Source organism: Rutilus rutilus (genome assembly GCF_951802725.1).
Source record: "Rutilus rutilus genome assembly, chromosome: 11".
Lineage (NCBI taxonomy): Eukaryota > Metazoa > Chordata > Actinopteri > Cypriniformes > Leuciscidae > Rutilus > Rutilus rutilus.
Genome location: NC_140216.1, coordinates 36,682,242 through 36,708,217, shown reverse-complemented (window position 1 = coordinate 36,708,217; position 25,976 = coordinate 36,682,242). Strand labels below are relative to the sequence as shown.

Here is a 25,976-nt window from a genome sequence, read left to right as displayed (position 1 = left end):
CGTCGCAATTGCGTCATTATAGCGCGACGCTTATCAGCGCCCCTTGTTTTCTACGCAGTTTCGTCGCGATGTGTATTTAATAAGATATTTTAATCGAAATTTTACAGCTGGCAAGTGGAATACAAGCATCAGGAAGGAGGGTGACATTCTTATGGGTTCCAGCCCATATAGGAGTAGAGGGTAACGAACTGGCCGATGAGCATGCAAAGAGAGCAACTGACAAAAGCAATATAGATGTAGATGTAAAGTACAGTAAAGCAGAAATAAAAAGTATAGTAAAGGCGAAAACGATTAAAAAGTGGCAACATATTTGGGATAATGGGTACACAGGAAGACATCTTTATAGGATACAAGGGAAAGTGGGAAAAGACACACAAATAACCAGATCAAGACAGGAAGAAATTATACTAACAAGGATGAGGTTGGGTCATACAAAGTTGAATAGTACAATGTTCTTAATAAAAAAGCATGGAGATGGAAATTGTGAGTATTGCCAGAACAATATACCTGAAACAGTAGAGCATGTAATAATGTACTGTCATAAATACAATGAGGCAAGGCAGAGGCTTGTTAATGAGTTGAAAACAAAGAAAATGTCTTTAGAAATTAAAACACTATTGAAAAGAAGCTCAAGGGAAAATGTTGATTTATTATTTCTTTTTTTGAAAAGTACAGGCCTGTTAAAAAGGATATAAGGTTTGTTTTTTTTGTTTTAGTTTAACGTGCTGGTATATTTAGTTTGGGAATAGCTAGTAACTCCCGTGCCTACTCCAGTCCAGTGGTGGCGGTAATGCACAAGAAATAGTTGCAAACCGCCAATCAAAAAGAAGAAGAAGAAGAAGAAGAAGATGTGTATTTAATGGAAATTTCCACTCCTTCTGAACTATCATAAACGCCTATTCAGATTAAATTATGTTAAATATCGCTCTTTAAACGGGATGCGGACACTCTGAGGGGGAAACATAATCAAATTGGTGTGTTTAAAGAGCGCAGTCTGTGTTCGTTCAGTAACACTTTTAGTTTGTAACTCTGCTCTTCTTCATCAGTGACTCAGTATAGAGATTTCATCGTCGTCAGAAATCATCACTAAACTGTCTCTGATGGAGTATCACAGTGTGGGCCCTGGAGGGGTGATAGTCTCGGGTAACAACGTACCTGCGTTTCTGACCAAACTGTGGACGCTGGTGGAGGATCCGGACACAGACCCGTTAATCTGCTGGAGTCCTGTGAGTTCTGGTTTTGGGTTTCAGGTGGCTTGGGGAAGGTTTACAGCTCTGGATTATAGTTCGATTCTTTTGAAATGAGCAAATATAGGCCTAAACCAGTATAACCTCTGATATGGAGGCGCTGGATCCTGAATTTACTGTTGTTTTGCCTTCTATTTAAGTTATAAGTGGCCCTGATGATAATTGGGCTAAGTGGGCTTGAGACAGTTTACAGATCCCGTGTTTTAGTTTAGATTCAATCGTCATGGGCCAGTTTAGACTCTTAAAACGTATAAAGCATTGATTTAACTGTATTTGTATCCTGTCTAAATCTGGAGTATTATAAGTGGATTTGCCTGGTGCTTTTGTTTTTTTTTAGGATGACTGTCAGGACAGACTACAGATCTTTAGGTCACCGTTTTAATCTCAGAATCTTTTCACATTTTGTAGCTCTGTCATTGATTTGTTTGTTTACTAAACTCTTAGGCCAAGTTTCACAGACATGGCTTAGAGTAAGCCAGGATTAGGCCTTTGTTTGTTTAGAAGTAGCTTTTATAAACGTAAATAATATTACTGATGTGCATCTTGAGACAAAACAATGGCACTGACATATTTTAAAGATATGTCAGTGCAAGTTGCTTATCAGTTAAAACAGCTCAAACATGCGTTTTAGTCTGGGAGTAGGCTTAAAGGGATAGTTAACCCAAAAATGAAAATTCTGCCATTAATTACTCACCCTCATATCATTCTTAACCCATAAGACTTTTGTTCATCTTCGGAACACCAATTAAGATCTTTTTGATGAAATCTGAGAGATTTCTATTCCTCCATTGACAGCTGCGCAACTACTACTTTGATGCTTCAAAAAGTTCATAAAGAGATCTTAAAACTAATCCATGTGATTTGAGCGGTTTAGTCCAAATTTTCTTACAGAAGCTCAAACGTGCTGTGTAACATGAGAATGAACCTCATTGGTTCTTGCTGAAGCACAAACGTTCTGCGTAACACGAGAATGAACCTCATTGGTTCTTGCTGAAGCACAAACGTGCTGCGTAACACAAGAATGAACCTCATTGGTTCTTGCTGAAGCACAAACGTGCTGCGTAACACGAGAATGAACCTCATTGGTTCTTGCAGAAGCTCAAACGTGCTGCGTAACATGAGAATGAACCTCATTGGTTCTTGCTGAAGCTCAAACGTTCTGCGTAACACAAGAATGAACCTCATTGGTTCTTGCTGAAGCTCGAACGTGCTGCGTAACACGAGAATGAACTTCATTGGTTCTTGCTGAAGCTCAAACGTGCTGTGTAACACAAGAATGAACCTCATTGGTTCTTGCTGAAGCTCAAACGTGCTGCGTAAAGGCCTCATTATACTTCTGCGTCGGACCTACGCCGGAGCCTATACGCCGTAGGCAACGTGTTGGTTTTAATTTATACTTCTGTGTCGTTGTCCGCGTTGACGCGTACCTAGGGAGCGTGTGAAACCCCGAGGGAGGGGTTCTGGCAGACCAATCACAGCGCTTGTGTCCGCGTGGAATTGACGCGTTGTTACATTTTTGGAGAGGTGCACGTCAGGGTACGCCGTAGGGTACGCGCGCTACACACAGCCTACGACGTAGCTACGGCGGCAGTTCGACGCAGAAGCATAAAACAGGCTTAACACGAGAATGAACCTCATTGGTTCTTGCTAAAGCACAAACGTGCTGCGTAACACAAGAATGAACCTCATTGGTTCTTGCTGAAGCTCAAACGTGCTGCGTAACACGAGAATGAACTTCATTGGTTCTTGCTAAAGCACAAACGTGCTGCGTAACACAAGAATGAACCTCATTGGTTCTTGCTGAAGCTCAAACGTGCTGCGTAACACAAGAATGAACTTCATTGGTTCTTGCTAAAGCACAAACGTGCTGCGTAACACAAGAATGAACCTCATTGGTTCTTGCTGAAGCTCAAACGTGCTGCGTAACACGAGAATGAACTTCATTGGTTCTTGCTAAAGCACAAACGTGCTGCGTAACACAAGAATGAACCTCATTGGTTCTTGCTGAAGCACAAACGTTCTGCGTAACACGAGAATGAACTTCATTGGTTCTTGCTAAAGCACAAACGTGCTGCGTAACACGAGAATGAACTTCATTGGTTCTTGCTAAAGCACAAACGTGCTGCGTAACACAAGAATGAGCCTCATTGGTTCTTGCTGAAGCACAAACGTGCTGCGTAACACAAGAATGAACCTCATTGGTTCTTGCTGAAGCTCAAACGTGCTGCGTAACACGAGAATGAACTTCATTGGTGCTTGCTAAAGCACAAACGTGCTGCGTAACACAAGAATGAACCTCATTGGTTCTTGCTGAAGCACAAACGTGCTGCGTAACACGAGAATGAACCTCATTGGTTCTTGCAGAAGCTCAAACGTGCTGCGTAACATGAGAATGAACCTCATTGGTTCTTGCTGAAGCTCAAACGTTCTGCGTAACACGAGAATGAACCTCATTGGTTCTTGCTGAAGCTCAAACGTGCTGCGTAACACGAGAATGAACTTCATTGGTTCTTGCTGAAGCTCAAACGTGCTGCGCAACACAAGAATGAACCTCATTGGTTCTTGCTGAAGCTCAAACGTGCTGCGTAACACGAGAATGAACCTCATTGGTTCTTGCTGAAGCTCAAACGTGCTGCGTAACACGAGAATGAACTTCATTGGTTCTTGCTAAAGCACAAACGTGCTGCGTAACACAAGAATGAACCTCATTGGTTCTTGCTAAAGCACAAACGTGCTGCGTAACACAAGAATGAACCTCATTGGTTCTTGCTGAAGCTCAAACGTGCTGCGTAACACGAGAATGAACTTCATTGGTTCTTGCTTAAGCACAAACGTGCTGCGTAACACAAGAATGAACCTCATTGGTTCTTGCTAAAGCACAAACGTGCTGCGTAACACAAGAATGAACCTCATTGGTTCTTGCTGAAGCTCAAACGTGCTGCGTAACACAAGAATGAACCTCATTGGTTCTTGCTGAAGCTCAAACGTGCTGCGTAACACGAGAATGAACCTCATTGGTTCTTGCTGAAGCTCAAACGTGCTGCGTAACACGAGAATGAACTTCATTGGTTCTTGCTAAAGCACAAACGTGCTGCGTAACACAAGAATGAACCTCATTGGTTCTTGCTGAAGCTCAAACGTGCTGCGTAACACGAGAATGAACTTCATTGGTTCTTGCTAAAGCACAAACGTGCTGCGTAACACGAGAATGAACCTCATTGGTTCTTGCTGAAGCTCAAACGTGCTGCGTAACACAAGAATGAACTTCATTGGTTCTTGCTGAAGCACAAACGTTCTGCGTAACACGAGAATGAACCTCATTGGTTCTTGCTGAAGCTCAAACGTGCTGCGTAACACGAGAATGAACTTCATTGGTTCTTGCTAAAGCACAAACGTGCTGCGTAACACAAGAATGAACCTCATTGGTTCTTGCTGAAGCTCAAACGTGCTGCGTAACACGAGAATGAACTTCATTGGTTCTTGCTAAAGCACAAACGTGCTGCGTAACACGAGAATGAACTTCATTGGTTCTTGCTGAAGCTCAAACGTGCTGCGTAACACGAGAATGAACTTCATTGGTTCTTGCTAAAGCACAAACGTGCTGCGTAACACAAGAATGAACCTCATTGGTTCTTGCTGAAGCTCAAACGTGCTGCGTAACACGAGAATGAACTTCATTGGTTCTTGCTAAAGCACAAACGTGCTGCGTAACACAAGAATGAACCTCATTGGTTCTTGCTGAAGCACAAACGTTCTGCGTAACACGAGAATGAACTTCATTGGTTCTTGCTAAAGCACAAACGTGCTGCGTAACACGAGAATGAACTTCATTGGTTCTTGCTAAAGCACAAACGTGCTGCGTAACACAAGAATGAACCTCATTGGTTCTTGCTGAAGCACAAACGTGCTGCGTAACACAAGAATGAACCTCATTGGTTCTTGCTGAAGCTCAAACGTGCTGCGTAACACGAGAATGAACTTCATTGGTTCTTGCTAAAGCACAAACGTGCTGCGTAACACAAGAATGAACCTCATTGGTTCTTGCTGAAGCACAAACGTTCTGCGTAACACGAGAATGAACCTCATTGTTTCTTGCTGAAGCTCAAACGTGCTGCGTAACACAAGAATGAACCTCATTGGTTCTTGCTGAAGCACAAACGTTCTGCGTAACACGAGAATGAACCTCATTGTTTCTTGCTGAAGCTCAAACGTTCTGCGTAACACAAGAATGAACCTCATTGGTTCTTGCTGAAGCACAAACGTTCTGCGTAACACGAGAATGAACCTCATTGGTTCTTGCTGAAGCTCAAACGTTCTGCGTAACACAAGAATGAACCTCATTGGTTCTTGCTGAAGCACAAACGTTCTGCGTAACACGAGAATGAACCTCATTGTTTCTTGCTGAAGCACAGACGTTCTGCGTAACACAAGAATGAACCTCATTGGTTCTTGCTGAAGCACAAACGTTCTGCGTAACACAAGAATGAACCTCATTGGTTCTTGCTGAAGCACAAACGTGCTGCGTAACACAAGAATGAACCTCATTGGTTCTTGCTGAAGCACAAACGTGCTGCGTAACACAAGAATGAACCTCATTGGTTCTTGCTGAAGCTCAAACGTGCTGCGTAACACGAGAATGAACTTCATTGGTTCTTGCTGAAGCACAAACGTTCTGCGTAACACGAGAATGAACCTCATTGGTTCTTGCTGAAGCACAAACGTTCTGCGTAACACGAGAATGAACCTCATTGTTTCTTGCTGAAGCTCAAACGTGCTGCGTAACACAAGAATGAACCTCATTGGTTCTTGCTGAAGCACAAACGTGCTGCGTAACACAAGAATGAACCTCATTGGTTCTTGCTGAAGCACAAACGTTCTGCGTAACACGAGAATGAACCTCATTGTTTCTTGCTGAAGCTCAAACGTGCTGCGTAACACAAGAATGAACCTCATTGGTTCTTGCTGAAGCACAAACGTTCTGCGTAACACGAGAATGAACCTCATTGTTTCTTGCTGAAGCTCAAACGTTCTGCGTAACACAAGAATGAACCTCATTGGTTCTTGCTGAAGCACAAACGTTCTGCGTAACACGAGAATGAACCTCATTGGTTCTTGCTGAAGCTCAAACGTTCTGCGTAACACAAGAATGAACCTCATTGGTTCTTGCTGAAGCACAAACGTTCTGCGTAACACAAGAATGAACCTCATTGGTTCTTGCTGAAGCACAAACGTTCTGCGTAACACGAGAATGAACTTCATTGGTTCTTGCTAAAGCACAAACGTGCTGCGTAACACGAGAATGAACTTCATTGGTTCTTGCTAAAGCACAAACGTGCTGCGTAACACAAGAATGAACCTCATTGGTTCTTGCTGAAGCTCAAACGTGCTGCGTAACAGGAGAATGAACCTCATTGGTTCTTGCTGAAGCTCAAACGTGCTGCGTAACACAAGAATGAACCTCATTGGTTCTTGCTAAAGCACAAACGTGCTGCGTAACACAAGAATGAACCTCATTGGTTCTTGCTAAAGCACAAACGTGCTGCGTAACACAAGAATGAACCTCATTGGTTCTTGCTGAAGCACAAACGTTCTGCGTAACACGAGAATGAACCTCATTGTTTCTTGCTGAAGCTCAAACGTTCTGCGTAACACAAGAATGAACCTCATTGGTTCTTGCTGAAGCACAAACGTTCTGCGTAACACGAGAATGAACCTCATTGTTTCTTGCTGAAGCTCAAACGTGCTGCGTAACACAAGAATGAACCTCATTGGTTCTCCCACGTGAAGCGAACATGTTTGAGCTTCCGTTTACCACAACTGATGTGTGAGTTGATGAATGTTTTTAAGTTAATAGAAGCCTAAATTCAGTCTGTTGATCATAAAGCAATCAAGTCTCTACAGAAAATTCGGACTAAACCGCTCAATTCATATGGATTAGTTTTATGATGTCTTTATGAACTTTTTGAAGTATCAAAGTGGTAGTTGCGTAGCTGTCAATGGAGGAACAGAAATCTCTGATTTCATCAAAACGATCTTCATTTGTGTGCTGAAGTTGAACGAAAGTCTTACGGGTTTGGAACAACATGAGGATGAGTAAATAATGTCAGAATTTACATTTTTGGGTGAACTATCCCTTTAAACATTGTCTGTGAAACCAGGAGCCACTGTTTTAATAATTTCTGATGTGTTTTCAGAACGGCACCAGCTTTCATGTGTTCGACCAAGGAAGGTTTTCCAAAGAGGTTTTGCCGAAATACTTTAAGCACAACAACATGGCCAGTTTTGTTCGCCAGCTCAATATGTGTAAGTATACGAGCAGCCCGACAACAGAATCAGTCCGTTTGATCCTTTGTACATTTTGACAACATAATAGACCTAATCGACCAACCCAGATGATGTCATTATGCTCTGGACCTTAGACAGTATGTATGATGTTTCATACATAATTAGTTTTACATCCTGAATGTTTAGAATAAATGTTTAGGTTGATATAAACACTCTAAACTTTTGCGTGCAGTCAACATGAAAGGTTTTGATTTGTTATATGTTCAAAGTCAAAATATTCTGTCAAGTCAATTTATTTGTATAGTCATTTTCAGCTGTTTAGAGTTATTGTAAATAATAATACTTTTTATTCATAGAGCACTTTTCACATTTGAGTTGTTTTGTTTTCTAGATGTCTCATTAATTTGTAAGCAGAAAATATTTAAATAGGACCATTATGCCTCTTTTTACAAGACATAATATAAGTCTCAGGTGTCCCCAGAATGTGTCTGCGAAGTTTCAGCTCAAAATAACCCACAGATCATAATAAAATGTTGAAAGTCCCCATTTTTTGATTGAAGTGAAAACATACTGTTTTCATGCATGTAGCTTTAAATGCAAATGAGCTGCTTCTCCCCTCCCCACTTTCCAGAAAAGGGCGGAGCCTGTACAACTCCTGCCTCTGTCCGGATACTCTGCCAAAAACTAACAAAACATTGGTTGTCATCTCAGTCGTGTGACATTGCAGTTCTTTGTCATCATGAAAGTTTATTATTTGCATTTTAAAGCCATGTCAGTTTAAACTTCTGATAAATGGTTTTCTGAGCGCACACATCTGAAGCGCACGCACAGAAAGCTGCCTGTCAGACAGCGTGTTGCGTGAGTATCAAACTAAGTTCTCCTTTAAGTCTTATTGCACTTAAACTGTCAAATACACACAAGTTTGTCAAAAATACACAAAGGTCACTTAAACACAGTCGGTTATGTCCATATATTGTGTGTGTATATTATATTAGGAGCGTAATACCGCTGTTAATATGAACCAAACGATAAAAAAAAGAAAGAAAAGAAAATCACTCACTTCTCTTGATTGAATAACTTTAGTAGCTTTAATAAGAATACATTTCTCACTTGAATGCTGCTGTTAAATGCTCTGGCGAGGAGATAAACATGGCGGACTGTGTTCAGCTCACTGAGGGGAGGAGCTAAGCTAATAGGGCAGATTCTGTGGGCGGGGCCTAAGCATATGTTATGTCACATTGGAGCATATTTCTGAACGGCTCATTTTGAGACACTATTTCAGATTTATGTGGAAAATAACAAACGGAGTGGATGGATTTTTACCACAATAGGGTGGTTGTGTACACACACACGTTCAAAAACAATATAAAAGTGAATTTTGCCTAATAGGTCCCTTTCAACATGACAGAATTTGTGCTTATAACACGTTAATGTCTGTGTTGTAGATGGTTTTCGGAAAGTTGTCCACATCGAACAGGGAGGGCTGGTAAAACCGGAGAAAGACGACACTGAATTCCAGCATCCGTATTTCATCCGCGGACAGGAGAATCTGCTGGAGAATATCAAGAGGAAGGTAACAACGGTAAGTACAAACTTCTCTTATTTATTTGGAGAAATCTGCTCTTGCTGAAACATCTGAACGTCTTTGATATGAGAATATTTGAGCTGCTGTTTGTGAGATACGCGTCTCAGTGACCTTGAGTTTCGAATGGTCTCCAGGTGTTTATAATTAGTTGTTATTTCTGAGTTTTAAAAAAAATCCAAAGCAGCTTACACTCAGACTGAAGTTCATTTAGGACACAGTTCTGATGTCAGACCAGTAATGCGGTATTAATTGGTCTGGGTTCTTGGGGGATTCCCTGCTGCTCGTGTTTCACTTATAAATGAATATTTACCAGAATTATATTCTCCCACAGGGAAAACCTTAATAAAGTTGGATTACAAATGAACTTTTCTTACTGAGCAGAGGCTTTTCCAACATCACGTGTGGTTCGTAATGTAGATGTGCTGCTGGCAGAGAAGGCTTTCTTCTGCTGTTTTCTCTATTTTTTTCTGTCATGTACACTTGATTGATTTGACTGATATTTTTGCCATTTTCTGTTTTTTAATAAAGGTTTTTCAAACTTGGATCCATAATTATTTTCAAAATATTTAAAATGTTTGTTTTTTTACACGTAAAATGTAACGTTATCTTTTTTTTTTTCTTTTTTTTTTCTTTTTTTTTTATGAACTAAATTTGATCCTATTCTTCTTATTCTTATTTATAAACACTGGTCAGAAATGATTAATCGAATTTATGATTAATCCAGAATTGGATTAATCATAAATCAGTTCTTTGTATTCGTTGAAAACCCTAGTTTGTAACAGTCAGAAATAAAACACAAATCTCCATATAGTTGTCTGTATAATATCCCATAATATAACATAATAACTTTGTATCATCACATCGTGTCTTAAACTATGTAGCTGCCTTTGCGCTCTCATTGTTTTTTTCCGGATCCTTGCCATTTAAAATAGTGAAAAATATGTGAATATTAAGCTCTAGTTTAAATAGTCACTGTTTAGCTTGTACTAACTATATGTCCTATTTACTGTAGATACTGTATATATATATATGTATATATATAGAATAAGTAATTACATCAAGTTTAGATGTGTTAAATTTAAAAAAAATTCATGAAATCTGATGCTCATTTCATGAAATCAGATATTTTTTGTGCAAATTTTTGAGAAAATGGAAAGCAGGATTTACCAAACTATTTAAAAAAACACTCCAATTCTGTCTGGAAATCTGCGGTTTGGGTTTTTCCAGTTCTCGATCTGCCGAGTCTGGTGATGGGTAACCAAATTAAGCGAAAGTGTTTTTGCTCGCGATGGTTTCCATGTGCTCTGCCGGGTTTCCTCGGTGTCCCTGTTTCCCGTTGGCTCGGTGACAGATTGTGATAATCAGCAGGTCTGAGAGGAAGCCAGCTGGAGACGTGTGGATTAGAGGCCTGAGGTTCTGGGGCACTTAATCTGGCGTCACTCTGATGCTCGATCGCCGCCACTTTCCAGCCCTCCCGATTTATAGTCTTTCCTCTCCCGCTCTGTCCAAATGTCCAGCTCAGGGCGGAAATCAAACCGTTAGCACATGCTTTCCACTACGTGAGGGTTCAGAAACGGGTCATGACAGACTCCTCTCACCCCTCCAATCACATGCAGTGCTGTATCTCCATCTTTGACGTTTTCATTGTGTCCATCTGCAGGTGTCGAATATTAAACACGAGGACATCAAGTACAACTCTGACGACGTGTCTAAAATGATCACAGATGTCCAGCTCATGAAGGGCAAGCAGGAGTCGATGGACTCCAAAATCAGCACCCTCAAACAGTAAGTCACGCAGCACGTAACGCTACCGGTCAAAAGTTTGGAATAATTACGTTGTTTTTTAAAATGTTTTTGAAAGAGGCGATTCTGCTCACCAAGACTGCATTTATTTGATCAAAAATACTGTAAAAACAGTGATTTTGTAAAATATTATAACAATTTATTAAAGGGGTGGTTGATGATTTCCCTTTTCTAACTTGTTTAGTTAGTGTTTAAAGGTTGTATCAGTGATTTCAGGCCCAAATTTTTTTTATCACATTCATCTAATCTTTCCTAACGATCCGCTAGCTGCCCGCCCCATAAGCATGCCGTCAAAAAAACGCGTCTCTGTAGGCAGCCTAGGCTCTGAGATCTGCACACAAAAACAATTGGTTTCACCAACCACTCAAAACCAAAACAAATAGTGTTCCAACCAATCACCGACAGGGGGTGGGGTGTTGTGAGGTTTTGTGCTCGTGCACGGCTGCACGCGAAGTCGGAGCTGAAGAAGAAGCTGGCTCAAAACCTCACAACACCCTCCCCCTGTCGGTGATTGGTTGGAACACTATTTGTTTTGGTTTTGAGTGGTTGGTGAAACCAATTGTTTTTGTGTGCAGATCTCAGAGCCTAGGCTGCTGCTGGGGCGGGCAGCTAGCAGATCGTTAGGAAAGATTAGATGAATGTGATAATTTTTTGTTTTTGGGGCCTGAAATCACTGATACAACCTTTAATGTTGCTGTTTGAGCATAAACAACATCTGCAAAGTTACAAAGCTCAAAGGTCAAAGCAAAGGGAGATATTTGCTTTTAAAGAAATCGCTTTTTAAGGACTACAACAAACGGCTTGTAGAGACTACACGACATTCCTCCCGGGTTAGTGACATCACCAACCCTAAAATTTACATAAACCCCACCCCTGAACACGATTTATAGATTATCATGGCAGAATATGCTAACCAATGACTAGAAGATAACTACACAAGCTACATAAATTCATCAACTAACCATTCAGAAATGTCCTGTTGCTTTCTACATGTTGTCACTACTTCTTGAGTCTCTCCATCTTTGTCTGACTCTGGTTTGAACATAAAATGCTAAAAGTTTTGAAATTTTCAGTGCATGTCTGTGTGAGTGCAAGCTGTTGAAGCTCCGCCCCCTGTGCCGGGAGCAGCAGCTCATTTGCATTTAAAGGGACACACACAAAAAAAGTGACAATTTTAACATGCTATATAAACATATCTGTGGGGTATTTTGTGCTAAAACTTCACACACACACTCTGGGGACATCAGAGACTTATTTTACATCTTTTGAAAAGGGCATTATACAATCCCTTTAAAAAAATGTATTAATATATTCAGCAAGGACACATTCAATTGATCAAAAGTGACAGTAAAGACATTTATAATGTTACAAAAATATTCTATTACAAATAAATGCTGTTCTTTTTAACTTTCTATTCATCAATGAATGTATTCTTGAATCAGCATATTAGAATTATTTCTGAAGGATCATGTGACACTGAAGACTGGAGTAATGATGATCACAGTAATAAATTACAGTTCACAATATTCAAATAGAAAACAATGTTCCTGTTTTTATTGTAGTTTTCATCAAATAAATGAAGCCTTGATGAGCCAAAGAGACAAAAACAAGAAAAATCCAAATTATTCCAAACTTTTAACAGGTAGAGTAGGTTTGGCAAAACATGATTTCCACTTCCTCTTTCTCTTCTGGTTTAGTTTAGTATCTAAACTGACTTCAAAGGGATAGTTCACCCAAAAATGAAACTTGTCATCATTTTTCTTCTGCTGAACACAAAAGATGATGTCAGAAATGTCATAAACCAGACAGTTGACAGTAGCCATTGACTTCCATAGTATATATAACATTTTTTTTTCCATACTATAAAAGTCAATGGGGGTCCATCAACTGTTTGCTTACCCATATTCTTCCAAATATCATCGTTTGTGTTCAGCAGAAGACAGAAACTCATACAGGTTTGGAACAACTTGAGGGTGAGTAAGTGATGACAGAATTTACATTTTTTGGGTGAGCTATCCCTTTAATGAAGTGCATGTCTGACCGATGTAGCTGTTGGCTAGTTGTCAGCCAAGCGGTTTGTGCTCATCCAGTGTTACGCTTGGTTGACATCAATAGCTGTTCAAAGTGTAACGCTTAGGACGTGAATGAGGGTTAATCTCTGCCGAGTTTGTGGCCACTCATTAATGCTTCACCTTTTTCAACCCTGTTAGTCATGGCTCGAAAACGGCCAGGCGTCCTCACGCCAGTGTGACGTGGCTCGGCAGCTGCTCTGAGCTTTTCCAAAGGCATTTTGTCCCTCTCACTCTCACAGCTGGACGGGTCTCTAGGGTTTCGGTCACGTGTTTGTCCGGTCAGCTGGTACAAGCAGGCTAAATATTACTGATGATGTCAGCATGAAAGCGTCACCCCTGCAATAATGAGTCCCCTGAATTGGTCTGAAATCCGACAAATCATCTTAAAATTTTTTAAGAAACATATCAAATATTTAATAACGTCAGTCTGTCTCATGTTCCAGGACCTTATTGAGTAGGTTTTAAAAAAATAAATAATTGATTGTACGGCTGTTGAAGATGTTGACATGTAAAATTAAAGGAATTCAATGTTAAAAATATTTTAATTTATTTATTTAAAATAATATTTTTTGTATTGTATTTGTGTAAACTAAAGGCTAGTTTATTCATAAATAGAGCTGCATGATTGAGAATCATGAATTTTGTAATTTTTTGTATTTGTTTGCTTAAAAGAGAGATAACAAAACAAAATAACAAAATAACATGAAATTTATTAGAGGTTCTGGAAAAAATGTTAATTAGTGCAGTCTATTTTAAAATATTTAATCAATTTGAAGGAATTACTTTTCTTTTTTTTTAAGAAATTGAATGAGTGATTCAATGACTCGCTTATAAAGACTTGATGAATCAGCATTTTTAAACAAATAAGTTGAACAAATGATTCAATGACTTGTTGCCACCTACTGGTGTAATGATGTAACTGATACAATCTTGATTTGAAGCGTTAAGTTACATTCAAAAGGTGTTTTACTCTATTTTGATCGCTACCGTAGACATCAGTGTTTATATCCAAAATAAACTTTTATCACAGTACTTATGTGACAATCTGAATATTTGCAAAACAGAAATATCGAGACTGGTTTGTGAAGCTGTTTCATATCTATATATGATAATGTTCTGGTGTGATTTTTGTCAATGGTTTAATAGACACTGTCATTTAGGAATAAGATCACGTGGATGTTTGAATCAAGATTGCGATCTTTTAGTGATTAATCATGCAGCTCTATCCATAAATCAAGTTATTATTGAAGTTCAGTGTGAAATGTCATCAAACAATGAAATATACCGTTCATAATGCGTTTATTGCTAAATTCAATTATTTCAGAATTTTAAGATGTACAATTACTCATGTTTAACTTTTAAAATAATAATTATATATATATAATTACAAAATATATAGTTACAAAAGATTTCTATTCTAAATAAATACAGTTCTTTTTAACTTTTTATTCATCAAATAATCCTGAAAAAAGTATCTCAGGTTATAAAAAAAATATTAAGCAGCACAACTGTTTCCAACATTGATCATAAATCAGCATATTAGAATGATTTCTGAAGGATCATAAGACACCAAAGACTGGAGTACTTGCTGATGAAAATTCAGCTTTGCATCACAAAAATAAATTACATTTTAAAGTATATTAAAAAAGAGAACCATTATTTTAAATTGTAATAATATTTCATAATATTACTGTTTTGTTTTTTTTGCTTGATGAGCATAAGAGACTTATTTCAAAAACATTAAAAATAGTAATGTTTCCAAACTTTTGACTGGTACTGTGTATATATATATATATATATATATATATATATATATATATAAAAAAAATATATATATATAAATAAATTTGCATTCTTTTCTGAAAGTCTGTTTTGGCGTGCAGGATGTTTTGAAGGAAATTGCCTCCAGTTTGTGTCTCTTTCTGAGTAAATGGAGAGAGGTCTAAATCCTCCTGCTTACAGGAATCCACACCTGCCCCTGTAAACCCCCGTCCCATCTGCTGAGGGGTGAGCGGGGGGGCAGGACACATGATCGGAGGAGGGACTCTTAAAGAGCTGTTTTACAGACGCAGCTGAGTCCTCTCGTAATCTCCATATAAGAGACCCGTCCGCAGGGAGTCCACGGCCCTCTGATGTCCCAGAGATGAGTCACATCATCTGTGCCTCATTTTCCTGATATTTTACACTGAAAACATTGGATTCACTTTGAAACCATTTTCACTCAGAAATTGCTCCCAAATACTTTCACAAATAATTTGAAAAACTGAAAGCGACACATTGAATTAAATGTGAAATTTTGAAGTAGAAAGACTGAAATAGTATTTTCTTATAAAACATTTTATTTACAACTTAGACTCAAACAATATTTGTAGCATTTACATAATATATCTACTTTTTATATTTATTAAATGGATAGTTTACTTAGTGAAATCTAAGCATTGTTCAATTAGTTTATAATGCATTTTATAGATTTATTATATCATGAGATGTAAAATCATATGTATAAATATTTATATTTAGCTTTTATCATGTGTATATTTATATTTGCACTATTTATAATTTGTCATTTATAATTTGTACAATAACTTATTTATATATATATATATATATATATATATATATTTTTTTTTTTTTTTATAATATAAATATATTAGGATATATTTTGATTTGATAGTAGTGATTTGAAGTTTTAGGACATTAAGACTAATAATTTTTATATATATATATAATTATAAATATAATATAATGTATTTATTTATTTTTTGTAGTTTAAATATAGTTTAGTTATTGATTTACTTTTCTTCTTTTTTTTTTCTTTTTTTTGCCATAATTATGGCTGTGTTATCTGGTATTATGCTAAATTATAAACCATCAAACAAACATATATACGGGTAAAGTTTCCTATATGTGACCCTGGGTGACCCACATAGGTCAATTTTTTTTAAATTGAGATTTATACATCATCTGAAAGCTTTCCATTGACGTATGGTTTGTTATGAGTGGACAATATTTTGGCAGAGATACAACCATTTGCAAATCTGGAATCTGAGGGTGCAAAAAAATCTAAACATTGAGAAAATCGCCTTGTGCCGCATTCACTCACAAAAATAAATGTTTTATATATTTACGGTAGGAAATTTACTGAATTTCTTCATGGAACATGATCTTTACTTAATATCCTTTGGATTTTTGGCATAAAAGAAAAATGGATAATTTTGACCCACACAATGTATTATTGGCTATTGCCACAATCCACATTCCACATTCCTCTGCTGGTCTGTGTTCAGGCCGTGTGTCTGTGGCCTTATTGGACTCGTGAGCGCACTTAAAATGGCATTTTATCAGTGTCTGGGGAGCCGGGTTTAAGAGAAGCAGGCCTTGCTCAATCACCCTAAAAAAAACACCAGTCAGTGACATTTACAAAGATTAGAGCTCTCGTTCGTCGTGAATGATACATCAGAACATGAATGAAAATTCCACATTTTAACTGTAAAACTTGATCAGATCTGGTCTGTCTGTGTCCCGCAGTGAGAATGAGGCGCTCTGGAGGGAAGTTGCCACTCTGAGACAGAAACACTCTCAACAGCAGAAAGTCGTCAATAAGGTAAACTCAGCAAACTTTTTCCTGCTTTCAGAGTGACGCATTCCTTTGTTCCTCAAAGTATTTGAACCTTCTGCTTTTGCAGTTCATTCCAGCCTCACAGGCAACCTTTAGAAATTAAACATGAAATGACATAAGTTTCCCATTTTACCTCCATAATATGACAAATTTAGAGGTGAAATGGTCATTTTACAAACACTTTTAAAATTGTTTGGTTGTCTATTTGTGTGTCTTATAGTCTTTTATTTACAATTTGGAAATATTTAAAGCGTAACTCTCGCCAAAATGCAACCTAAGGTCTTTTTGTTAATCTACTCGAGGCAAACTTTCGTTTAAAAGCATATTTAGAATGGAAACGCCACTTTTAAGTTTGACCGTATTTTAGTTTTAGGTTAAATGCCTTGTGAATGGGAGTGCTTGGGGCACTTTTATGATAGCATCAAAAATTGCTATTTTTAAAGCACTAATGCGGCTCGACACAACATGAAACTTTGCTCGAAGTATCCCCAGGGGCTCTACACATGAACTCCAGCATTGAGGACATTGTTTGTGTACACAGAGTTCACTAAAAAGAAAGATTTTGAACAACTCACTGAAGCTGTGTCTGCCGGCATTTTGTCAGTCAAAAATAGTCGATCTCCGAATGCAGCGTAACAGGGAGGAGAGTAAAGATGGAAAGCTCCTAAAGCTCAGTTCAATATAAATTAAAGGATAATTTGTTGTTTTCTCGTTAGTGAAAATCAATATTGACCTTGTATTTGAAAAAGGATCCTCATATAAGAAGCGATACTATAATTCAGAGTCAGTTCATTCGCATTCGGAGATCGACTATTTTTGACTGTCAAAATGCCGGCAGACACAGCTTCAGTGAGTTGTTCAAAACCTTTCTTTTTAGTGAACTCTATGTACACAAACAATGTTCTCAATGCTGGAGTTCATGTGTAGAGCCCCTGGTGATACTTCCAGCAAAGTTTCATGTTGTGTCGAGCCTTCTTAGTGTTTTAAAAATAGCGATTTTTGATGCTATCATAAAAGTGCCCTATTCACTCCCATTCACAAGGCATTTAACCTAAAACTAAAATACGGTCAAACTTAAAAGTGGCGTTTCCATTCTAATTATGCTTTTAAACGAAAGTTTGCCTCGGGTAGATTAACAAAAAGACCCTAGGTTGCATTTTGGCGAGAGTTACGCTTTAATGTCAGTTAAATACATGTCAAGCTGTATTTCTTTCTTTGTGTCTACAGCTCATTCAGTTCCTGATCACACTTGCGCGGTCCAACAGAGTCCTGGGAGTGAAACGAAAGATGCAAGTCCACCTCAATTTAAAACACTCAGACTGATCCACATTTATATCTGTCACTGGCTTCCTATTTAAAGAGGACCTATTATGCTTTTTTTACATTTTCAACCTTTTAGTGTGTAATGTTGCTGTTTGAGCTTGAAAAAGGTCTGCAATGTTCCAAAGCAAAAAGTCACTTCAAAGGTAATTATTATGTATATCAGTGTGACACTGTTTCTGAACTCCCTGAAACGCCTCCGTTGAAGTCTTGAGTTTTCTTCTGGGAACGAACACGTCACAAAATTCCTCGTTTAAATAATTCCCATCCAAGGCTTGTGCTGTAAAGTGGACGAGGCCTGGCTGAGTTAGTTAGTAACTTGAAACTTAAGGTTATGATTAGGGGCGTAACATTTCCAAAGTACGCTCGAAGTGGTGGACCAATCACAACGCACTGGTCCAGCTGGCCAATCAGAGCACATTGTGCACATTTCAGAAGGAGGGGCTTCAAAGAGACAGGAACTAAACAGAGCGTTACTGACAGACTGGGAAGAGAGGAGCTGCAACAGTGGAGAATATGGGGAAAATGTGTTTTTTTTTAAACATTCAAGCATGAAAACCTATTCTAATAGAGACCAAAAACAAAATCAAGACTTTCAAAAAGGGCATAATAGGTCCTCTTTACCTGTAGTACTGCAGTATGTGAATTTTTATTTATTTATAAGATATTCACCCCTTGTCTCTTGCCTCTTTATTTTTTGGGGGCTATTTTTCGCTCTCTTTCTTTCCTTCGTTCTGTCCGGTCACAGGCCCCTGATGTTGAACGATGGCAGCTCCACACACTCTATGCCCAAATACTCTCGGCAGTACTCGCTCGAGTCGTCTCCTGCCATCTCTGTGAGTACTGCGTGCTTCTGTCTCCAACCGGGAGCTGAGTTTATCAGTGATGACCAGATGTTGTTTAGTTTAATGTGTGTTTTCTTGTCTGCAGCCCTCCAGCACAGCTTTCACAGGAACGGGTGTTTACACCTCAGAATCGCCTGTGAAGACAGGGCCAATCATCTCTGACATCACTGAACTGGCGCAGTCCAACCCTGTGGCCACGGAGGAGTGGATTGAAGACAGGCAAGTTTGAGATTCTCTCATAGGGGCAATGAGTCAATCTCGCAAAACTGGTCAAGAAATTTATTTTAAACATTTTATTTTGTTTCCAAAAACTATTGTATCACAGTTTTTTTTTAGAAGTACTGTAATGCAAATCACAATTGTAAGTAATGGAAATTATGGTCATTAAATTTTGTTCAAAAATAATGTCACATTCCATAAGAATCTTAATGGTCCTGAAATACACCTTTTCTTTATGCAAACTACAATTTCAGATGACCCTTTTTGCCTCTATATCGAACTCTTAAATATGTATGTTATCGGTTACGATTGCCTAACCTCATCAGAGTATGGTTGCATAGATTAATTGAATAGAAAGAGAATTTATGAAAATGCACTAATGAAAGTCTCCTCTCTTTTTCATCACAGAACAAGCCCATTGGTCCATATCAAGGAGGAGCCGTCTAGCCCCGCCCACAGTCCTGAGGTGGAGGAGGTGTGTCCTGTTGAAGTGGAGGTGGGGGCGGGATTGGGTGTACCTGTGGACACGCCCCTCTCCCCCACAACCTTCATCAATTCCATCCTTCAGGAGAACGAGCCCATCAGCGCCCCGACCCCGCCTCCCAACGAGCAGAAGTGTTTGAGCGTGGCCTGCTTCGACAAGTGAGCTTTCTCGACATGTTTACATCAGCTCAGAAGAGACAAACCACTGCTTCTCTGCTCAGTTTGAGTTGATAGACTTCCCTTGCTGAGTACCAGTTTATTCCCCTAGCCTGCTTTCTTAGTGTGATCCTAAAATGGCTTCAGCTGGGATTGATCACTCAAAAGTGAAAGTTCTGTCGTCATTCGCTCACCTTCATGCTGCTTCTGTGGAGCACAAAGACGTTGCTGTCTTCAATAAAGTCGAAGTGGGTGGTGGCCTCTCTTTATGGCACTTTCATAATACATGTGAGAGTCAAAAGTTTGTTGGCAGTTTCTTCTTTTCTTTGTTCGTCTGCAGTGACTTCTTTTTTTCCGACTGTATGCAAACAAAAATTCTCACATTTATCATGTAAATAAAATCGCAAATGAGATTTGAAACCGAATGCAAGGTTTTATGTGCTCACACAAAATGAGCGCATTGCTCCAAAAGACTTGAAATATATTGAATTAATTGAATGGCCTACATTGACACTTTATGGTGTTTTTATGTCCTTAAACTATGGTCACCATCCACTTTCACTGTATGGAAGAGAGCGTCCCATGCGTTCTGCCTTGCGTTAAAAAAAGGCCGTTTTTAATGACATGGGTGAGTATTTAATGACAGGATTTTCACTTCTAGATAAACTCTTTCCACATCAAAAATGTATTTAATTTTTTTAATGGGCAAAATCAGGAAAGTTAAACTAATGAGCGGCTGCTTTTTTAAAGAGTCCTGCAGAAGGTTTGCTCTTAACTAACTGTTCAGCCGGACTTATTTGTGGCATTTGGCTGCTCGCTTTAGCCTGGCAGACTGGCATAGTGACTAATACTAATACTTTTCCAGATATTCATGTGAGCCAGCACATTTCCAAATGTCAGTTCATCTTATGACACTTAATTTGAGGGCCCTTATTTATTTTATAAGTAATTAAAGTGGAGGCGAATGTATACTTTATTGATTTTTTTATTTTTTTTGCAGATGAATGAAACCCATAACCTGACAGCACTATCTAGCATGAACGAAATGCCAAAATTATGCTATTGGGTTCCCTTGAAGACTAAACCTAAAAGTTCCATACGGCTCCACATGAACTGAGTTTGATTTGCTCTAAGTTGCTGTACAAATCTAATGTAATCAGTCTAATTTAAGTCATTATTTGAAAATTAGGACTAATCTGTGCTTAACTGGTATTGGTTCACCTTCACACAGATTGGCTTGAAGATCTAAGACTAGAACTTATTAAAAGATGATATTTTTTTCAAGAGTTTGAGCTTTGTCCAAGAACATTCATTGAGGAAATATTTTTAATAATGCAGTTTTACAACCTTAGCCAACCTGTATAACCATTCGGCAGTGTCTGGTGGCTTCGAAACACCTGGACTCATAAAAACCCAATTCAGAAAGATGTGTAATTCATCTCCGCCTGCATTGGCTCCAGTTCCCGCTCCAGCTAAAGCGGCCCCTGTTTTTGACTGTGGCAGAGGCCCGTTGATGTGTGTAGCGCCCCTTGCTGTCTCCAGTACCATGTTGTGCTTCTGTCTTTTCAGTTATCCTCAGATGTCTGAGATCTCTCGCCTTTTCTCCAGCTTCTCCACCTCAGCTCTCCACCTCAGGCCTCCTCCCGGGTCAGCATTACAGACGGCCGAGCCGTCCCCAGAACGTCTGACGCTGTGCTTGATCCGATAGATGCTAACCGCACTTAGCTTGTACTATCAGAGCTCTGGTTGCCATAAACATTAGCTCATTTCTGCCCCATTATACCTGAGAAACGCTGAATGCTGATTGGTCGGTTGTTGGGCTCAGGTGTGTTAGAGGTCGTAGAGAGCGTGAATAGGGTGTTCGGGGTCTCCTGAGCTTAATTTGAGAAGCGTAACGGCATGAAAGTGTGTCATGGCATTTGAGCGAAGACGCATGTTTTGTGCTCCCATTGAAACTACCCAATCACCCTTTGACCCCTGTTCCCTTCCTACCTCTGATTGGAAACTAATGTGATGAGGTCAGCAGCTTTCTCTATGACAACAACAACAACATCATCATCATCATCATCACCACAGTTTTGATCTTTCTGGGGACCGGCCTGTCTCCTGTTCTCATTGGAGTGTGTTCAAATGCTTCCTGTTATTGCAGAAATGAATTTGCTGATTTTTATCTGCTGCTTTAAAAAAAAAGAAGTAATCATTAAATGAGATTTGTTTGGGCTTTGGCGAGTGGAATTGTCTGCTTTGTGTGCAGCATTTGAGACATTTTCTATGTTTCCTCTTTCTTTCAGGACAGAACTGAGTGAACATCTAGAGACCATTGACTATGGATTAGAGAACCTTCAGCAGATCCTCAATGCTCAGTCCATCAACTTCGACACCTCGCCTCTCTTTGACGTAAATATCGTTTTGAATATAATTTTAAGGATTATCAAAAAGTGTGGGGTCAGTTAGATTTGTGTGTGTATAGCAATGCATTTTATTAGTTATTACTGTATGTCAGCACTGTATTCTTGATGTTGTTCTTACCAGTTTGTTGTGTTTCACAGATTTTCACATCATCATCATCATCTTCTGCTGATGTGGATCTGGACAGCCTGGCTTGTGTAGGTTTTTTTTTTTTTGTAAGGAGTTCACAGAATGAGCAGAATGTAAAGACTTTGAACAAACCCGTCTGATCTGTTTAATAGAAAATATTTGCTGTGGTTTCAAACAACAGATGTATATCAGATAGCTAGAAGTACAGATGTGTAACTGCAGATTCATGCCTGTCCACGCAGTTAACTTTCACTTTAGAAAAAAACATGCATTGCTCATTGAGAATATAGCATATGCAAATGTTCATCTCAGGTCCCTAGAAAGAGTTTTCTCTAAAAGTTAGTTAACATTTAATCTGCAGAAATCTGAAAAACTGCTAGTCTTTTAATCTTGTATCTGCGGTCTCTTTACAGATCCAGGATCTTCTGTCACCTGAACCAGTGAAAGAACCCGAATCTAGTGCAGACACTGAAAATTCAGGTATTCTGGATGTATTGCATTTTGAAGGGGTCATGACATGAGATATCAAATTTGTCTTGATCTTTTGACATATAAGAGGTCTTTGTACCTGTGTAATAAAATAATTTATTTAATCAAGCTCCAAAAATGGCTCGTTTTGATGTTGGATGACACGTGACATCACATGGGCAAATACATTTGCATATGACTGATGCCTTCATCGCATCATAGGCCCCGCCCACTGGCGTTCATTTGCTGAACGGTTGACATTTGCCTGCACTGGATGTGAGCATTGTGTCAAAAGCAGAAAGAAGCCATTCTAATCACTGACGCTGTCTACACTGATACATTACACCGATGGGTGTTCAGTTTCTGACATCACACACTGGAGTCTGTCAATAACAGGACAAATGGAAGAGTTAAAGAACATTTGCGTTGACGTGTCTAGTTTAAACTGCTCGTTTGCGTCTCTGTACAGACTTCAGAAGGATCCCTGCATCGGAATCAAGTGGATGGTTTATATCAATGGTGTCCTGTATCGCGTCGGAGGGTTATGTTTGTTCGGAGCATTTGACTGTGAATTTGTCTTGTGAACGAGGCACAGTGTAATGGAGATTTCGCAAAGCAACTTTTGTTGACCGAGATGAAGCTGTATTGGTTCTGACAGCAGCCTCATCACAAATCATAAGTAACGATCATAATGTTTTGTCTGTAAATGACAGTTTTATACAGATAATGTTTTCAAAACACCAACTTGTGTGTAATAGCGAGTGGGCGTTGATACTGTTTCCTATGCAATGGCATTAGCTAATCATAACAGTGGCTGACAGAGGGTCAGAATGCAGAATGAGGGTTGAAAATAATTGTTTTACACACACACACACACACACACACACACACACACACACACACACACACACACACACACACACACACACACGTACGTATGCATGTTTATTTTGTTAAATCTTATTGACATTATAAGTGAAACTCAGGGAACATATTAAAATAAAATAAAAAATCCATGTCATGACTCCTTTTACACAAAGTCAGATATTTTGTGGTGTGAAGGGTTTTGGTGCCACTAGCATGATCAACTGAAATTGCAAAAATAAATGTCCTTTCAGGCAAGCAACTGGTCCAGTACACAGCTCAGCCCGTGATTCTTCCCGACCCGGTCACGACTGAGACCTGCGACACCGACCTGCCCATCCTTCTGGAGCTGGAGGACGACTCGTATTTCGGCTCCGAACCATCCGAAGACCCCACCATCTCCCTCCTCGACTTCCAGTCCTCCGTACCTGAAGACCCCAAACTATCATAGAGAGAGATGCTTTTATAAAGGGATTTATGTCTGTGTGGGTTTTTTAAATTTGATTCTCTACATTTTATTTTATTTTTTGGTCTTTTATTTAACACGTCAGGGCTAGCCATCTGAATATTACTCTGGTATTTCCCTTCACTTTTAGCCTGGGGGAAAAAAAAGTCTCTAAAAGCAATAGAGAAAATTCAGTATTCCTTCTGTCATGGAGTCAGTATCTAAATAAGCTTTTATTTGTCGGCTCAGTAGTTTCCTTGTTATTCCAGCAGCGAGAGAACCTCAAACTAAATGTGTAGTGCTAAATATAATGTATTGAACACACTTCCTCCTTCTATTTGTCCAGATTGGATTGGATTTGCAACAATACGCAGAGATCTATACTAAGTGGCTCTCTTGCAGTTCGTCACCACTGCGAAACTTCCAAAAACTTGTTGTAAATGCAGTTTCCTGCTTGTCTTTATTTGATCTAATTATGTTGCAGTGACCCCAGATTGGTGTATTCGATGTCTGGTTCTCATCCTGCTAAGTACGCCAAATTTAAAATTTTAAAATTCAAATTTTATTTGCGTTTTTCATCTCATGGCCATGGAGGTTATTAAAAAAAACAGGTATATAAATATTAAGAAATGTCACACTAGTCACCCACCTTCTGTAGCCAGAAAATGAGGTCGATCTAATCAGACAAACATGCAACAAGCATCAATGGTTACGTAAATTTGTCCATCATCCCACCAACTTCTTTCAAAGCCATAGCTGTTACTCATCATACCGTGTCTGATCCTGGTTAGTGATGATGGGTATGTATTATGACGATACCGGTTAAAGGTGCATATTTAGTGTCGGAAGAGATTTTAATGAGATCATCTTTTGCTGTTGAAAGTTCTAATTAGACAGCCAGTGATGCCGTTTATAGGACGTATGTTTGAATATATAGTTTGGATTCTGTATTGATGTGTTTGTTCTGACAAAACAAACACATTCAAACACAGTCGACAGGACTGATTTACACGATAGGTGTATTATATAATGACAGTTCATTTTTTTGCATTGATAACATGTCTATGCGCCCAGTGTACAATACATATTACCTGGGTCTGCATCTGATGATCTGATTTAAAGAATTTGTGCAATAATTCAACTCTTAACCAGCTTCAACACACACTGCTTTCTTTTAATCTCTTTTTTTGTTTGTTTGTTTGTTTGTTTTTGTTTGCTTTGCTAAAGGAAGTAGAGAATATTATAGGAGAATCTTGAAAAGATCTTGGCTGGGCTTATTCCACCTAAAAAAATATATATAGGAAAAAGTTTTTGCATTCTGATGTTATTTTTTATGACACGCTCGTTTTCTCATTAATTCCAAAAAGTAACAAATCACTTACAATTCCATTTCATGCAAATATTTTTAAATGAAGTTTAAAATGACAAAAACCGGAATATGAGTTACACTTTTAAGTGTACTTTTCCATTTAAACCATTAATGGTCTCAAGAAAAAGAAAAAAAACAGGCTTCATTTGATTTATGCAAAATATATATTAAACTATAAAATATATTTTTTTCTTGTGATTTTGGTTAAAAAGTTACCCAGACCATTTCGTGAGATTCACCTCTGTAAATTGGAAACCAAAATACAGACTTGAAATGGTATTTTTTGGTGTGATTTGTACTCATGCTATGACCTATAGACTTCTATCGTTCATCACTTGTTTATTTTTGGATGGCCGGCGCAGTAGAGGAACTGGGAGAGGAATGTCAATCGTTGGTGATGCTCATCATTTTCAGTCACATTTTAGTCACTGGATGACTGTCGTAGCCAGAGAGACATTGATACTAGGCATAAATTATTTTATTACGCATGTGAACAACACTTTGTGTATTGGTATGTTTCAAATAAAATGTTTTTTGAAAGTATTTGGGAAGTAGATTGGGTTTTATTTGTCTTGCTAGATCCTGCTAAAACCAGCTATTGATCGGAGCTGGTTTTTCGTGGTTTCTAGTTGGTAGTTTATGGTCATTAGCTGATCTA

The 25,976-nt window shown here is 38.6% G+C and overlaps 1 protein-coding gene across 6 annotated transcripts; it reads left to right on the top strand.

Annotated features, from left to right (window-relative positions):
- The first annotated feature begins 12 nt into the window (after positions 1-12).
- Positions 13-25,861, top strand: hsf1 (heat shock transcription factor 1). 6 transcript variants are annotated; one of them, XM_084424246.1, is made up of 15 exons: positions 16-70; positions 849-1,226; positions 7,442-7,550; positions 8,978-9,114; positions 10,778-10,902; positions 16,521-16,596; positions 17,839-17,900; positions 18,680-18,767; positions 18,862-18,995; positions 19,404-19,637; positions 21,204-21,281; positions 21,926-22,031; positions 22,184-22,240; positions 22,586-22,652; positions 23,759-25,861. In XM_084424246.1, the coding sequence occupies exons 2-15, from the start codon at positions 1,101-1,103 to the stop codon at positions 23,953-23,955; spliced, it is 1,596 nt and encodes a 531-aa protein (XP_084280372.1). In that variant the 5' UTR covers positions 16-70; positions 849-1,100; the 3' UTR covers positions 23,956-25,861. The 6 variants fall into 6 exon arrangements, with proteins under 6 accessions (XP_084280376.1, XP_084280372.1, XP_084280375.1 ...); XM_084424249.1 differs by having other exon boundaries at positions 19-180; positions 1,047-1,226; XM_084424248.1 differs by having other exon boundaries at positions 36-483; positions 1,047-1,226.
- The last annotated feature ends 115 nt before the right edge of the window (positions 25,862-25,976 follow it).

What these genes read in the sequence shown, in the direction of transcription:
- hsf1 (XM_084424246.1), top strand. Translation starts at nt 1,101, where the DNA reads ATGGAGTATCACAGTGTGGGCCCTGGAGGGGTGATAGTCTCGGGTAAC. An exon ending in TCAAGAGGAAGGTAACAACG is followed by an intron (nt 9,115 to 10,777) that starts GTAAGTACAAAC and finishes GTCCATCTGCAG; the next exon opens with GTGTCGAATATTAAACACGA. An exon ending in ATCTGGACAGCCTGGCTTGT is followed by an intron (nt 22,241 to 22,585) that starts GTAGGTTTTTTT and finishes GTCTCTTTACAG; the next exon opens with ATCCAGGATCTTCTGTCACC.